The sequence below is a fragment of the Podarcis pityusensis genome (genome assembly GCF_964106645.2).
Source record: "Podarcis pityusensis genome assembly, chromosome: 2".
Classification (NCBI taxonomy): domain Eukaryota; kingdom Metazoa; phylum Chordata; class Lepidosauria; order Squamata; family Lacertidae; genus Podarcis; species Podarcis pityusensis.
Genome location: NC_138029.1, coordinates 14,852,871 through 14,869,687, shown reverse-complemented (window position 1 = coordinate 14,869,687; position 16,817 = coordinate 14,852,871). Strand labels below are relative to the sequence as shown.

Below are 16,817 nucleotides of genomic sequence, written 5' to 3'. Positions count from 1 at the left end.
CACATAAATCAGGGTGCAGAAAATCGCAGCCTTGTATTTTCAGTCCGAATCTCAGTGAGTAGGAAGCTTCAATAAATTATTGTTTCCAAGTGTAGGCTGGGTTGAAGTGTAACTCACCCATTACGGAATGACCTTTTCCTAAGCAAATGAAATAGGCTGTTGCCAACATCGCAGCTCACGCCATAATAAACCTGTTCGGGCTCTACACCCACGACTCTAACTTGGATTTAATCCTAGCGATTTCAGTGGGACTTGCCTCCAAATAAACTCAACTCAGAGGAAGTTCAGCATACTTAAATAGGATTTACAAGTATACACAGAATCTCATTAATTTCTAAAGGATTTTAAAAGTGCTTAATTTTTCTTCTGGGTTGAATTCAGGGTGCTTAAGAGAGTAGTGTAAAGTGGAAACTCGCTCTCTCGTGAGTATGTCAGTTCTTTGGCAGTGTTTTCTATCTGTCTATCTATTTATCTGTCTAACTAGTTTATTGTTTGCTTTTTAAAACTTGTTTCGACGGTGCTGGTGACCTCCCAATTGACCACTACGCTGCACAGAAATGCTTGGAAAACACTGTAAAGCACTTTATAATCTTGTGATAATAAACCGTGATTTAGTATTGATGTAATTTTCTCAGTTTTTAAAAAAGGTTTGTTGGAAACCAAGTGAGAAAATGTAGGTGGGAAGGAAAAGACAAACAGAGAGGCTGATTGGATGGAAGGATGGGTGGATGGGTGGATGGACGGATGGACGGACAGAGAGATGCTGAAGCTGCATAAGAAGACAAAATAAGGTATATATAAAGATGGCCGAAGAGAGGAATGAGTTATGGTGAACTTTCAAAGATTAAACAGAACTTCTACTTTTAAAAAATCGTACATCTACGGTAGAATTCCAGAACTTAGTCACTGATGGACAACAACCAACAGTTTAACTTAATAAATAAAACCGCTATGCTTGAATTATATGTAACTATTTTGTATAGGTAAAGCTATGGTTTTCCCAGTAGTGATGTATGGAAATGAGAACTGGACCGTAAAGAAGGCTGATCGCGGAAGAGTTGATGCTTTTGAATTATGGTGCTGGATTAGACTCTTGAGAGTCCCATGGACTGCAAGAAGATCAAACCTCTCCATTCTGAAGGAAATCAGCCCTGGGTGCTCACTGGAAGGACAGATCCTGAAGCTGAGGCTCCAATACTTTGGCCACCTCATGAGAAGAGAAGACTCCCTGGAAAAGACCCTGGTGTTGGGAAAGATGGAGGGCACAAGGAGAAGGGGACGACAGAGGACGAGATGGTTGGACAGTGTTCTCGAAGCTACCAGCATGAGTCTGACCAAACTGCGGGAGGCAGTGGAAGACAGAAGTGCCTGGCGTGCTCTGGTCCATGGGGTCAGGAAGAGTCGGACACGCTAAACGACTAAACAACAACAATATAGGAACTTGGGAGCATATTATGTAGCTATTATCATTGTCTGCCTAAGCACACACAGGAGCGTGTGGACAAAAGAGAAGAGAATGAGAATCCTTCTGCCTGGTTATTTGTTTGTTCCCCCTCGACTTTTGAGCCTTCTCAATATCATGTGAAGACAAGGCAGTAGCCCTTCGGCATATTTGTCAGAAATCTGTCAAAATCCCCATCCTGTACATACAGTATGAATGGAGCAACTCCCTTTCCTAGAGGTGGATTAAGGGAAACCAACACATCACCATTTGATAAGCACTAGGGCAAGGAGTCTTTCGAGCCAGGTACTGAGACCATTTCAAAGCCTTCATATCTCACATGTGTGAGATTGCTGCTGGAAATGCGGACTGTAAATAATTCATACCTCTGGTGGTATACATTACAAGGCGCATTCCTGTTGCACAGCTCAGCAGCTGACCATAAATGCTGCAGAGCAGCGTGGAGAAGTGACACCCCTTGGCAGCGTGGTGGGTAAACTGTAAACTCGGCACACATTGTTCGAGTTTATGTGTTGGCTATCAGAGTGTGCCACCCTTTTCAGGGTCGGTGAATTAATCAGTCAATTAATATTATCTGCCCTATAGTTTCCCGCGCCTCCATGAATTCTTGCTGATTATGGAAAGTCTACTAAATCCACCAGCCCAGTGTACGTCCCAGGACAAACATGCAGAGCGATCCTAAGCAAGTTTAACATCAGTGGGTCTTCCTTCTCAGTAAGCATGTGCTCATCTCTTTCTCGCTCCCGCACACACACATACAGAATATCATTTCGATTACAATATGCCAAGTAATTCTCAAAGACTGCGATTCTGCTGTACTGCAGTAAACGAGAGGTTTTGCCCTTGCATTTTTTAGGAACAAGAAGCCAACACCGCTGCTTTCGTATTATCACAGGTCGATGATTCTCTGTTCCTTACGGTTAACATAGATTCATTTTTCATTGCTTACAATTGAAATGCATGGTTATCTTCGTATCCAAGGAGGAAAGATGGCGGGTCCCTCAGCCATGTACGTGTGGGTGGAAGGAACTGACAATTCTTTGGTTTAAGGGTCCCTTTCCGTTCTCAATGATGAAATGGAGTTATGCAAGGAGGATGACTTAACATGAGCACAAAGGCACAGGCGTTGGGGGAGTAAAATATAAATTTGTTTTAATGCCCTGTTGCAGCAAATCCCACTAAACAACTGTAGACAGAGCTCACAAGGGAAGACTCTGGCAGACTTTGGCAGACTTTTGACACTAACTCTTTGAAAAGGAGAATTTATATAGCCATTAGAAATGATCGTTCTTGAGGGGGAAAGTCTTCTATTCAGCAATATACCCCTAAACACATACGATGAACGCACAGTAGGCATATAAAGAAAAGACACGTGTGTATGTGTTGTGCCGGCTGGGTCCACGAAGGTATCATACAACAAGTGAGGGGCGTTTATTATCTTTAATATTTAAGATAGCCCCTTATGTACAGGGCATTGTTGCTATCCAGTCGAAAGTCTGTCGTCAGGATAAGACTTTCGCGAAGACAACGAAAAGGCTACTGGAGCGGCAGGAAAAATCATGGCAATGGTTTTCCAGAGATGGAGGCTCCAAGTGGCCATATAGCGAATAGACGTCCGGTTGTTGTTGTTTACATGAATTTATTGCCAACTTGAGTAATCTGAGGGCATCTGAAAAATCGGGGGTGGACTGCATCGGGAAGTTTCAAGAAACCATTTCCTGTTTACTTTAGAGACTAGAAAAGTTCTACTTTTTGCCTCTATCATATGCAAACCTCAGGTGTCTAGGCATTCCCCAGAAGATATTTGGGAGATCATTGAGGGCTTTAAAAAAAGTTGCAACATTCACTGTACATTTCATTGGACGTCAAAATGACGTCCAGTAACTCTTCCAGCAGTTACATTGCCAACACCAGATTTCGGCATTACGTGGAAATAATTTTTTTCTGCTGAAATTTGATGCTCATCTCAAAAACAACAACGATAAAATATAAAAACCCATTGCGTAAGTGTAATCTTATGTATGGCTGCTCAGAAGTAAGTCTCACTAAATTCAGCGGGGCTTAATCCCAAATAAGGGTGTATAGGGTTGCAGCCTAGCATTCCAATTCTTTATTTGGAGCCAACCAACTTTATTGCCAAGTCAACCTTCTCCTCTTTAGGTAGGTGCTAAATAGGTGCTCAACATCACAACCTGAGGCTTCCATGGTTTCCCCATAGATTAGCCGGAGAAAGAGATTATAAATGCAATTAAAAAGAGGAAGGCAGAGGAAGGAAGAAAACAAAGTAAGAATTGTTACATACCTGATGGGACACCCTTCCTGCCTCAGTGCTGTTGAATACAACTTTATGTAATCAAAGACACTGATTTTTCCCACAGAGGCCTGCTGGTTGCATCGCAATATTCTTTTCCTTAGATGTTTTCCATCGTCAACAACTATTCTGGCATCAGGGAGACTCAGGGTGTGGAGATGGATAATTCTATTGTTAGACTTCCGAATACTCTCATTTAGGAAATCATATTATTATTATTTTAAATTAAAAAATGAAGTGTGAGAACTCCCAGAGAGAGGAAGAGACATAAAATCTCCCTTGCTTCCTTCAGCTGCCTCTGAAGAACATTGTCGACCAAACGATGCAAAGCGATAAATACCTTCGGAGGTGTCCCGTTTGTTGACACAAACAACAAGGCCAAACGGGGGGCCCTCCTTCTCATTGTGACTTTAGAATGAAAGGCTGCCGCCTCTTTTAACTTGGAAATGAACTTGGACTTCCGACCAGACAGGGCACTAAGCTGGAAGAGATATTTTTATTTGTCTGCCTCTGAATCATTTCCTAACGGGTAAAGTGCTCTATTAAAAAGAGTGTAAAATCATCACGGAGAAGTCATCGGAACTAAGAATATATAAAGGGCGCGCGAACACACACACACACACACACACACACACACACACACACACTTTCTGGAACAAGTCCCCCATTTTCCCATAGCCTTTTGTCCTTAAGACCGATGCTTATAGGGAGAGAAGGAGACAGAGTATGCGTGTGTGAAAAGAGGGGGTGTATTGGTGTGGGGGTGAAAGATGCGAATACTCCTTTAGGAGGAAAGGGGGGGCACGCTCTAATGAAGGGGATAGTTGACCTCCTGTATTCCATGCTGTGACTGCCTCCATTCAGTCGCTGCAAAGAACTACATAGCGCTGCCAGCTGGAAGGAACGTCACATTAGGTTATGATGTGTCAGAGCCTACGACCAAAGAGGTATTTATTTGTTTGTTTATCCCTAGCATTCAGAAGCAAGACCATCTTCACTTTCATCCTGGAGGAAAGGAGTGGAATGAGAATGGAAAGGAAAAAAAGTTTGAGGGCCTCCCTAAAGAGATAGAGGAAATAAAGGAAGAGAAGAAGGAAGGAAGGAAGGAAGGAAGGAAGGAAGGAAGGAAGGAAGGAAGGAAGGAGCTACCCTACAGAAAATAAGGCGAGGAAAAATAGAGGGTGTTTTATGCTTTTTTAAGAAAAGAAAAGAAATGCGCCGTTTCTTGAGGGATGGGATGGGGAAAAAGACGGCCAAGGGAGATTGAACCGCCTCCATTGCGAAAATTCTAAGGGGGTGGGATAGAGAAAGGATGACAAGGAACAAAGGAAGACAAGGGAGGGGTCCTATTAGTATCATCATAATCACCATCACCACCATCATCAGATAAATAAATGCACTGGTTTCAGCACCCACGAACACGTGTTTTATTGTAATATTAATTAGAGCTCTTCTCATTGCAGCGCCAGGCAAAACAATGAACAAGTGAGCCAGGAGGCTGGGCCCCTGTGAAATTCTAGACTTCTGCAGGCCTCCAGGACGTGACATGTTACTAGGAGGGCAGAAATTCACTCCGAGGAATGGCTAAAAACATGGACTATCCCAACCCATTTCTCGAGGCAATTCCACTCGGTGACGATTCCTTGGGCCCCAACCCGTGGAGGAAGGAGCAGAGGAACGGCGCCTGGATTTTCTGGAGATCCGTCTCTGCCTATGATGTCAACGTTCTCTTTGAAGCCGATGTACTCCGAGGACATCTCAGAAATGTGCTTAGAAGTGAATTGCTGGAATTCATGATGGTCAATAGGGGAAAAATAAGTTGGGGAAATAGGATGGTGGATGCTTCGCCTATTGTCTCCCAAACTTTGCGTATGAACACACACACTGACCTGCCATTTTCCACACACAACCCTGTGTGCAGTCAGTCCGTTGCGAGGGGGAATTTACAAACTTTCAGAGTCTTCTGCTACACCTTGGAGAGAATCCAAAAAACCCTGGGACAATTATATTCATTCAGTTATGCCGTGAAGGAACCATGACCATTAATTTTCTCCAAAATGGAGCGGAGAAGTTTGCAAAGCTTTAGCTTTGTACTGAACATGTTTGAACAAAAACAGAAGACGAGTCTTTGAAAAACCAAAGAAAACACATATTTATACACACACAAAGCAAGAAAAGGGGGGGGGGGTGTAGAAGAAAGAACGTACAGTACTTGTATAACGTGAGACGGAGAGTTACAATTTCTTGGCTAAATTTGCATTCCAGGGGGGAGTTATATGCAGTTAATGCTAAAATATCCCCGTACGCGGCATTTTGTTTTCCCTTGATGGCTCAAAATCTATGTTCCTTGCCCAGCATGTTGATGGAATGAGAGAATTCCCTTCCAACCCTATATTTATTATAGGGGCTTTCGTGGCGAGTGACGGGCAGACCCAACAGATTTCCTTGTTGATGGAAGGGCTAGAAATGCTAATATAAAGATTACTGTGGGAATCTGTCATGGGGATTCTGCAGCGGTGTGGGGAGCAACTGGTCCGAAAAGCCAAAATTACAGACTATTTATGGACAAAGAAAATTCAGTGGTGGAACCACCAATGGGCTGAAATGCGAGGAAGAATAAAGAGATGCCACAAAAGCCACCAGTGGCAGGAAAATGGAAATGATACCTATGGTTTGTGTGTGTTTAAAAATGTTTCCTTTGAAATAACAACACATACTACAAATAAATCATTACACCAGATGGGTATGTTGAGGAAGTTATAAATATATCTGGGCACCCAAGGAGCTACTTTTGGATTGCTGGTCTTCTAGTGTGCTTATGAAATGTTAACTTCCACAGCTTCCTATTGACTTTGTTGGCTGTGTGAACCCCTTTAACTATCCCTGTGTAGCTTCCGGGGGTGCTATCCCCCCCCCGCACTGTTTGTATGCCCTAATTCGCAAGAAAATATACTTACATGTCCCCACTGTAGTGAATTAAGATCTACATTTTTAAAAAAAGTTTTTACCCACAGGTCATACATTAGGGATGCAATCTTATGCCCACTTACCTGGGAGTAGGTACCACTGAACTTAGTGGGGCTTACTTCTGAGTAGTCCTGCTTAGAATTGCACTGTAATGCTGCAATCCTATACTTGCAGAAGGAGCAAACCTTGCCGACTTCAATAGGACTTACTTCTGACCAGAGTGTATAGAATTGTGCTATGACTCTGTTTATAAACAGTATATATTTTAGTGGAAACATGTTTATTTCTAATTTTTGTAGGGGTGAGAAGATGTATGAATTTGCATCACCGGGTTCTAGCACTTTACAAATGGAAGGTATTGGATTCATGTCTTAATCAGGTCAGGCTAGTTTCTGGACTTTTGACAGAAATGTCATACAGCATGGAAAAAATCCGTCCAGGTGACAAAAGTTCTCTAACAATAATGTACTGGGGGAAATAAACTTACCGCTCTCATAGACTTTCTGTCTCCTACAATAGATAATACCTAAGTTCCAAGGAACAATCTGTATAATATTGACAATTGTTCCCAAACAATTGATGGGCTTTGATTTAATTATTTTAAAAATACACCCCTCATTTCCTAAATCAGATCATATACTTTGCAATCAAACTAATAAAGAATTTGGCATTTGCTTCCTCCTCCTGGTTTCCAATTTGAAATTTATGTTATTGTTCTTATGAAACTTGTTTTCGGCTGAACAGGTTTTTTTCACACATAAAGAGTCGGATCCCAGGCATATACATGGGTCTTACTAGCATGTGGGACTGCAATTTTATACATCGTTACCTGGGAGTAAGCTTTATTGATCTGAGTGAGACTTACTTCATAGTATATGTTGACTTCCATACCGAAAATTCTTCAGTGTTCTCACTTATATTTTTATCGCATTGTTCTCATAGACTGTTCTGATTATGAAACAGGATGTCAATATGTCTACAACATGCACGGGGGAGGCGGTTGGGAGATGTACCCCTTATCGGCAATAACAACAGATACCGGATTCTAATATAGTCCAGGAAAATTTCTTTCTTTCTTTCTTTCTTTGCATTGGGGCCCTTTTCATATACTGCATCACGGCAAATGTAGTAAACAGATCTGCTCGGTGTTCTTCCCCCGAAGATAGAAGCCTCCTTATGCATTTTTAAGTTAATTAACCCACTAGAATTGACTCCTGCTATCAATCCACAGCTCCGTATCTTAGCAAGATCAGCCCGTTTAAATGAGATACCGCTAAGCAATTTATGAAATGAAAAGCAGCTCAAGACAAGGCAGATAAATGAAGGGGACGCCAGGCCGTGGGATAAACCTGCTGTTTAAGAAATGCAAACCCACCCCCACTTCCTTTAAAACACACACACACACACACACACACACACACACACTGCATTTCTTACAAAAGGCTGGATGGATTCATTCCTCCGGCCTTATTTATTTTGCAATTTCCACCAAAGTTTAAAGCCAGTGTTAATTTCCCGGAGCATGAAATGTGCAAATTTTCTCGAGTTTTCGTCTTTGCGGTTTCTCCCCTTTTCCCTGTCGCAAATGTGCCACAATAAACGGAATTGTAAAAACCCCAATTTTAATTAAACCTATATGTCATTGAAATAGGAATTGTAAATGGCCTTGCATTCAATAAATAAATAAATAAATAAATACCGGACATCTTTTGCTTATTTACTACTACTATTCTCCTCCTTACTCAGGAAGCACACCTAAATAAATAAATAAATAAGCAAGCAAGCAAGCATCCTAGAAATGAGGTATTTGTTCTGCACGAATTCAAAACCAAGCACAACCCAGTAGTGTCCCTTATTATGGTTACCATCAATCTGTCCATTTCCAGATTGTGTCCCCTCTGCCGTAAGGCAACCTTGGAACGTTCACTCTCCTCCGGTAGGAAGAGTCTTCCTCGCTGCTGCAAGCACAGAACTGGGTCCTTTGTTACCGGAGCCACTCTCTCACCCCACCGCCATCACCCACATTAGAAGTCCAGCTTTTCATGCATGTATCCCCACCCTTTCTGGACTGATATTGTCAATTGCCCATATACCCCATATATATATATATATATATATATATATATATATATATATATAAACTATATTTTAATGAGGTATATCTTCTGAAGAACCGGTCACTGGGATGTGAACCACTCTAGACACCAACTCTTGCAACCAGCTCCAGGAACTTGAAGCGTCTTGCTTGTCGCTGCTTTAAAATGTGATTTCATCCAGGGTTCCCTAACCTTATTTTGCCTCCAACTATTTAAAGTGACCCCCTTCTCTCCCAACTCCCCGTTTCTAGCAATGGCCGTTCCTTTGGATTCGAGGGCTTCCCAGCCACATAGGCACTATATGTGAAGTTCATTCTTTTCTGTCTAGACACTAATTGCGAGCCAGTTTGTCTCTTTTGCCTTGACCTTGGACTTCGGACTGATTTGGTTGCTGTGGCCGAAGGACTTCGGGCAACGGTTGCTTCAAAAGCATGGAGTCCATTTGAGAAGGCAGAACGTTTCCAGGAGAAAACCAAACGTTTGCTAAAGACTTCATTTCTGAAAGCCATTTTCTAGACAGGGTTCTTTGTTGGGGGTTTTGGCGGAATTGTCTTAGTTTCCACTTGGACCATGGCAGTTTGATGACGGGAAGATCTAAGGAATTTGGAGGCAGCAAATGCTGCTGCAAAGAGAGACATTGCCATTTGAGGATTTAAAAAAAATAATAATGTATTTATTTGGGGGAAATTCATACTGAGAACTCCAAACGTGATAGGCATGTTCCCAAACAATGGGCAAATGATGATGATTATTCTAACTGGTGAATTAATGTTTATTTAACACATACATTATACTACATGCATTTGGTACTCTTATGTCTTTCCAACAAAACATAGAGCAAGTGGACTTTCACCTGCCTTTATAATCACATATAGAGTTGTTTGTATTGACGTTCTCAACTGAAAAGAACAGCTTACGGTAGGTAGAGTTGGGTGAGAGTTCCATAATATTTTTTGCTTCTCTTGACCACTACTGAGGCTTGGGCTGCAATGGGATTTCATTGACTTCACTTGAACTGAAGCTTACCGACCATTCTTTGAAAGTACATAATATTGAACTCGGTAAGACTTTTTTTTCCCGCGTAAGCACGCACAGCACTGGCCTGTAAGCTGTGTGCGGGACGGAAGTCTGAACTATTAATTCTTTGCTCTAGGTTAATTAGCACACTATCATCCTCATATCTGGATGCACTGATTTGTCAAACTTATATTTTGTAATGTGGGGGTAGGGAGGGAAGTGGAAGGAGCCTGTGCTCCTGATGTTCTCCAGTTAAATTTCACATTATTTCAAAAGCATCGATCAGAATCTAATCAGGATGGCCAGTGAGAGGATTCTGAAGGTTGGGGAGACATGAGTCCCCGAGAAATTTGTGTGTGTGTGTGTGTGTGTGTGTGTCGCAGCTATCAATCTCTGGCAGAGTAGTCTGCTATTCTATTTCATCTGTTTAATTATAACCCATCCATCTCCGATCCTGTTTACGTTGTATGATGTGAGTTGCATTTATTTTCTTTCACACACGCACACAAATCAACACTGAGAACATTATATATATATCTCACACACACTTTCAATAGTAGGCATTGTTGCTGCCTACTACTCAAGTATTAAAAATTAATAACATAATATCATAATCACAACCAGCCCCTTTAAAACATCCCCAGTTGGTTGAGCACGAAAGATTAAGCATTATTGGGTTGGACTCATACAAGGAACAGACCCCATAAAACGTCGAAACGTTTTGGAGGCATCTATTATATTCTTGCGAGGTGGCGGACGGTTTTCTTTCTTTCTCTTTTATGCCCCAAAAGCAGCAGAATACTGATCATCAACAAAAAAGAAATAGAGAAATACCCCTCCAAGAAACAAAAGAGGAGTTAAATATGTCATATATGTCCCTTCTGTGGGAAATTGTATTTTTAATAATTAGAATAAAAGCTAAAGCGATTATAATGAGCAGGTATGCGTTGATCTTTTGTTAAGCAAACAAGGGGTTAAAAATTCACATACCTTCTTCTGTGAAAAATAAGATACTGTACTTTGGAAGAAAAACATACACACAATTCTATTGAGCAAATGTATCCGCTGATTTTTATTTATTTATTTATTTAGCAAACAGATATTAATCTCCCCATTCACTCTTGAGACTGAAACAGACTGAGAGAAAATCAATTTCCTGGGCGATAAATGTCCAGATTCCTTACTTCCCGTAAGATCCAATACTTGATTCCCAGAAAGAGAAGATGCAGGGAGGGGGAGGGCGGAGAAGAAAGCCAGACAGACAGCAAGCGAATTTTAAGAATAAAAAAAAGAAGCGCCCCCAGCCCCCACAGCTCCAGCTCACTTGCTCTAGTCCGTCATTTGGTCTTCTAGAATTTGAGCTTCTCTCATTTTTGGTGCGCCTCTTCAGATAGTCACTATTTTTTCTTTATCAGATAAACTGGCTGCTACCTGCCACCTCGCTTTATATCATATCCCTTGGTATTACAATTTCTAGGTTTTCCTCACCTTTCAGCCTCCCAGCTACCGTTCCCCTCTGCGGTTCATTGACCAGGCTCCTGGTCAATGCTATATAGCGAGAGGGCGTTTTAAATATACATATAATTGCTTTTCTGAAGTATATTATTCCTATCATTAGTTTGATATTTAATCCTGAGGATATCTGAAGGCACAAAGCATGGCATATCCCAATCTCTTTGTGTCGGCCAAATTTTAAACACCCACATTCCCCTTATTTATTTCCCCACGCTCTTTACAATCAATGGGTGTCTCCCTTTGCCTTTAAGGATTTCTGTTTCTGTCGCGGAGAGATAGCCAATGGGAGCTCGCCGCTCTCTTCCCCAAGCCAAGAGGAACAATGTGATAGGGCTGCCGGAGGGTCACATGGCCGAGCTAACTGCAGCGAGAGCTATTTACAGGTCACGTGGCCCGGCGGATTTCTTAATGAACCGAACCCATCCCGCTGCCTCTGCGCATGCTCCTGCGTAAACAATATGTTGGGGAAATTAGGTGTCTCTCTTTGGGAAGTCGAGTTTTAAAAAGCTCGGGCAGACCATGATATGACGACTTCACTGATCTTGCATCCACGCTGGGCGGATACCTTCATGTACGTGTATGAGGAGAACCCGAATGAAAATAACCAGAATAAAATCCCAGCAATGGAAGGGCTAAGTGGGAACTGCCCAGCTACCCACTGCAGGGATTTAATCAGTCACCCGGTATTGGGTCGTCATTCCAGCACCATTGGGACTCACCAGGGTTCTGTCTACACGGATATACCTGCTCCAGATGCCGCCAGGCAGTGCCCCGCGCCACCAGCCTCCTCCAACGCCACCTTGGGCTATGGCTATCCTTTTGGAGGCAGCTACTACGGATGCCGATTGTCCCATTCCCACAACGTGAACTTACAACAGAAGCCTTGTTCGTACCACCCAGCTGAAAAATACCCCGAGCCCAGCGGCTCCCTCCCCAGCGAAGAACTATCCTCAAGGGCCAAAGAGTTTGCTTTTTACCCGAGCTTTGCCAGCTCCTACCAGGCGGTTCCTGGTTATTTGGACGTATCAGTGGTTCCAGGTATCAGTGGCCACCCAGAACCAAGACACGACGCGCTGCTTCCCATGGAAGGATACCAACACTGGGCTCTTTCTAATGGTTGGGACGGGCAGGTCTATTGCTCGAAGGAGCAATCACAGTCTACCCATCTCTGGAAATCACCTTTCCCAGGTAGGGTGCTCTTGAGATCGACTTCTGCGCTTTTTTGCTCCGGCATGATCGCGTGCATATGCTATATCTTTAACCGCCCAGGTAAAATAGGCTTTGGGACGCTTGCATGGGCACGTATGGGGAAGAAGGTGAAACAAAGCAGCCGGTTCTCATATCCAGATACGTACCTTGGAGCTCCAGGGTGCTTTCGCAGCCAGTTTGGCAGCTGCACTCCTGTGTCTGTCTGTGTATGTGCGTGCGTGCCCCTCCTTCCCTCGGTGCGTTGGCTCCCTTACCTGGATCTCTATCTTTTTCTTTGATTCCCCCCCCCCCGCACGCTTTGAATATTTTAAATTAAATTTCAGAACATAGAAAGAGGTGGCACCTCTCTCCCTCTCTCCCCCTCTCTTTCTCTTTACTCAGAAAGGCTGCGCTTTTCGGAAAGGTACAGTAAATCATATTGCAATTACAGAAGTAGCTGTCAAGTGACATGAATCTTACAAAATGAACCTTGTAAGACGAGTGGGGAGAGAACGAGAAATAAGGCGCTGCTTTTGCCTCTGGTTAGAAATCTGGAATGAGTGACAGCCTGCGAGTAACCCTGAAAGCTGGGAGTGCTCCGGGCTTATCTTACTGCCTTACCACTTAGAACAGGGAGGGAGGGAGCGAGAGGGAGAGGGAGAGGGAGAAAGATGAAAGACCAACGGACGTCTCCTTTGCTCTTGGGGTCCCCACCTTGTAATCAATAAGCAGGCCCCTCTTAATGATTCGAATGGATGGATTGGAGCGAAGAGATTAAGATAAAGTAACCGGGGAAATAAATAAATAAGGGGGTGGAGTTAGGAGAACACACACACACATTTATCTTAGGAATACTGGAGAGGGGATACCCCATCGGATAAGACAGGGCTTGCCAACAATGCCTGCGCAGAGCGTTGCATGATGGGTTTTCCCTTTCCATGGGAAGAGGAATCAGAGTGTAGCGAGTGTGGGAGAGAAGGCCTATCTAGATCTTAACTGTGTTGCAGCCACATATTGGTGTCAGAGCTTGGAAGGGTCGATGGCTAGGGGAAAGTCCCCCACCCCGCGCTTTTTTTAAAAAAAGAAGGCATTGAGACTTCTTTGCGGAAGCTGAAGGGAGGGTTCGGCGAGTGGGGGAGAGAGGTCCATGGGATTCCTAGCATGAGATGACTTCCCCCATCTTCATTGCTTTCACCCGCCTGGCTAAAATGTAGTTGAGGTTGGAAGGACCTGCTCCGTGCGTTACTATTGCTCGGGGGGAAGGTGGAAGACGTTGTAAATGAACTTCTCTTCTCTTCCCACACACACCCCCCCAACCCGCCCCATTATCTTATTTATTCTGATCCCATTTTTGTATAGCCCTGATAATATTATTAAGCCCCCATACACCAATTCCCAAACATTGAGAGGTGTGTGAGAGGCAGCGCGCTCGCAGTAGTGTGAACCACAATTTTGTCTTGCTTTCCTATCCTTGGGCCTTGATAGGATTCCCAGTAAACGTTGCTTATATAGATACTTCTTAGAAACAAAGGAAGAGCAATCGCACGGAGAAGTGTGTCTTCAAAAGCAGTTCAGGCTGTTTCTTTATTTTATATCTGTTATGGAACAGACCGGCTGGGGTAACTGGAGAGATTTTCGCTTTGCTTCGATAGGGATCCCCTCTTTTTTCAGTGTTTATATTATTATTCCGCAAACCACTCTTACTTCGTATCGAGTCTGAAGCCTGCATCTTTAGATCAAGAAGCCATGGGAAGGGAGGGACTTGATGCGCAAGTGATTACAGTTAATCATGAAGAATTGGCATAGGCAGCCTTAGCATAAGGGGCTATTAAGGAGAAGACTGAATGCATTAGGGGTGATGAGAATTCATTGATTCCCCAGCCGGTTCTGGACCAGGAGTAGGTAGGTAACATTTCTCAACAGCGTGAGTACCGTCAAAAAAGCCGCTGGGCCCTTTTATTTTATTTAATGCCTCTACCATAAGCGACAAAGGATGTGGACAGGCTAGTTCAAGGTCCCTCAAGCTTGCAGATGGTCCTTGTGTTGCATAGATCAATCAGTGCGGAGCGTCTCTAGAACAACACAGACGCGCGCACTCACACACACGGCTGCTTCCCCTCACCAAGTCCCCTACCCGGATCCTACGAGCTAGCATAATTAATGAGGTCGCCTAGGCTATCAGAGGATCTGTCTTTTAAAACGACAGATTAAAATTGACCGGATGCTTAGAAGGGGAGTGAAGAGCTGAAGGTTAGATTCTGTCTCCAATTTTTACTAATTTTGGAGCTAACGTTAAGGGTGCTGTGCTTGCGAAATGCCTGGTCCGTGACTTGGTGCTCTTTCTTTATATCTGTCCTGGGCAAATATCGCCTGGAATAGTAGCAGTCCCCCCCCCCCCCGCCCTATGCTAATATATTAATACTTTGCTCAGCCAGCCAGCCAGCCAGCCCATCCGAGTCCCAGCACCTCCCGCTCTTTCTTTCCCTCGGTCTTTCCTCTTCGCATTTCCCCCTCTTCCTCTAATTTATATCCTTTTCCCCACACGCATACAAACTCCTTTTCCTTATTTCTCTCTCTGTTCTCTCCATAATGTCTGGCACAGACATTGTCCAGTTAGTTTACCAGATGCTGTTTAATGTAACATACACCCTCTCTCTCTCTCTCTCTCTCTCTCTCTCTCTCTCTCTCTTTCTTTCTCTCTCCTTCCACGTTCTCTCTCTCCTGCTTTTTTTCCCTTTCCTGTTCTCCTCATCTTTACAGATGTGGTACCTCTCCAGCCCGAAGTGAGCAGCTACCGTAGGGGTCGAAAGAAAAGAGTCCCCTACACGAAAATCCAGCTGAAAGAATTAGAAAAGGAATACGCCGCCAGCAAGTTCATTACCAAAGAGAAGCGAAGAAGGATTTCGGCGACCACTAATCTTTCCGAGCGCCAGGTCACGATCTGGTTTCAGAATCGCAGGGTGAAAGAGAAAAAAGTCGTTAGCAAATCTAAGACACCTCACCTTCACGCTACCTGACAAAGAAATCTCTCCGGAGGGGGAAAAAGATAAAATTAAAAAAGAAAGGGGGAGAGAAACAAACAAACAAATACAAATATTTATCTGGTAAATTTGTATAAATAAGAACACGCATTCGAACTCTTTGAATAATCTGATTATTTAAAAACACCAAGGCGGAGGGGGCGGGCATTAAACCGCCATCTTCGGTTTATTTTGTCCCTGCGTTGCCGTCTCGAACTGTGAATCCGGTCGCCCTTTTTAAACATTCATTTTGATATGGTTTTCAATGTGCACATTTAGCAAGGAGGGGGGTGGAGAAAGAGGGGAGGGGAGAACACACACATACAAATATGTAGATTTGCTACGTTGGAATCCTGAATGTTATTTTGTAGCTCTGTATCATAGTCCAAGCCTCTCCCCTTGCAGCTGAACAAAGATTTTCCATTTCTTTGGCTGTTTCTGATGGTGTAAAAATAATAATAATTATAATTAAATAGATAAATATATATATATATAGAAATAGATATATATATATCTGTGAAGAAGGTATTGACAGCGGATCCAGCGAAGAAATCCTAGATTTCTTTTGTTTGTTTGTTTGTTTTTAAACGTGGACCTTAAAAAAATGAATGAAAAATAATAATAAGGCTGCTACCCTGAATGTTTTGTTGTTGCTGTGTTCCTGATATTAGACCGTATTGCACGCAACAATTTGAAGTCACTTCTGAATTTGAAGTGGCACCGTGGCTGTGTAATTCCTAGGGCACGATCCAGCCGAATATAGCCACTTCCAGATCGGCTTGATTTTCATAGCGGGGGCAGGGAATCAAGTTTGGGTATAAATGGGATTTCCAAGTCTTAATGCTGGAGGATCGTGTCTCTAATTATTATTATTATTACCTTTAATTTTCTGGAATATGTTCTCACTGAGGTTGAGTTGTTGTTGTTGTTTGTTTGTTTGTTTCCGCCAAAAAGCCTGGAATGTTTATTCTCCATCGACAGTATGGAAAGTGCGCGACGTTGCTCTGTTGTTGTCCCCCCTCACCCCATTATCAGTCATTAAAGAGCAGTCAGTGTTCTTTCTCCATGTTAAAGCGATCCATTTTTTTAAAGAAAAAAAATGTCTTGTATATGTATATAATGTGGTGTCCGAATGATATGTACTGAATGCAGAATACATTTCTTAAAAATAAATCTCTCTCTTTCTTCCCCCCCTCCCCTTTTTTCTGCCTCGAAAAACTCATATGGCTAGCTGACCTTAT

At 43.0% G+C, this 16,817-nt stretch overlaps 1 protein-coding gene and 1 long non-coding RNA gene across 2 annotated transcripts in view; both read left to right on the top strand.

The window, feature by feature from the left end:
• Nucleotides 1-7,334, top strand: part of LOC308471254 — a 38,780-nt gene extending 31,446 nt beyond the window's left edge. The window contains exons 2-3 of the long non-coding RNA XR_013982845.1: nucleotides 4,747-4,937; nucleotides 5,237-7,334. This is a non-coding gene — a long non-coding RNA (uncharacterized lncRNA). The remainder of the gene's footprint in view (nucleotides 1-4,746; nucleotides 4,938-5,236) is intronic.
• A 4,477-nt stretch (nucleotides 7,335-11,811) lies between these two features.
• On the top strand, nucleotides 11,812-16,642 carry HOXC13 (homeobox C13). Its single transcript, XM_080996101.1, has 2 exons — nucleotides 11,812-12,556; nucleotides 15,317-16,642. The coding sequence occupies exons 1-2, from the start codon at nucleotides 11,893-11,895 to the stop codon at nucleotides 15,571-15,573; spliced, it is 921 nt and encodes a 306-aa protein (XP_080852227.1). The 5' UTR covers nucleotides 11,812-11,892; the 3' UTR covers nucleotides 15,574-16,642.
• The last annotated feature ends 175 nt before the right edge of the window (nucleotides 16,643-16,817 follow it).

Excerpts from the sequence above, each read along its gene's own strand:
- HOXC13 (XM_080996101.1), top strand. The coding sequence starts at position 11,893 with ATGACGACTTCACTGATCTTGCATCCACGCTGGGCGGATACCTTCATG. Across the intron at positions 12,557-15,316 it reads CTGGAAATCACCTTTCCCAG|ATGTGGTACCTCTCCAGCCC; the intron begins GTAGGGTGCTCT and ends TCATCTTTACAG.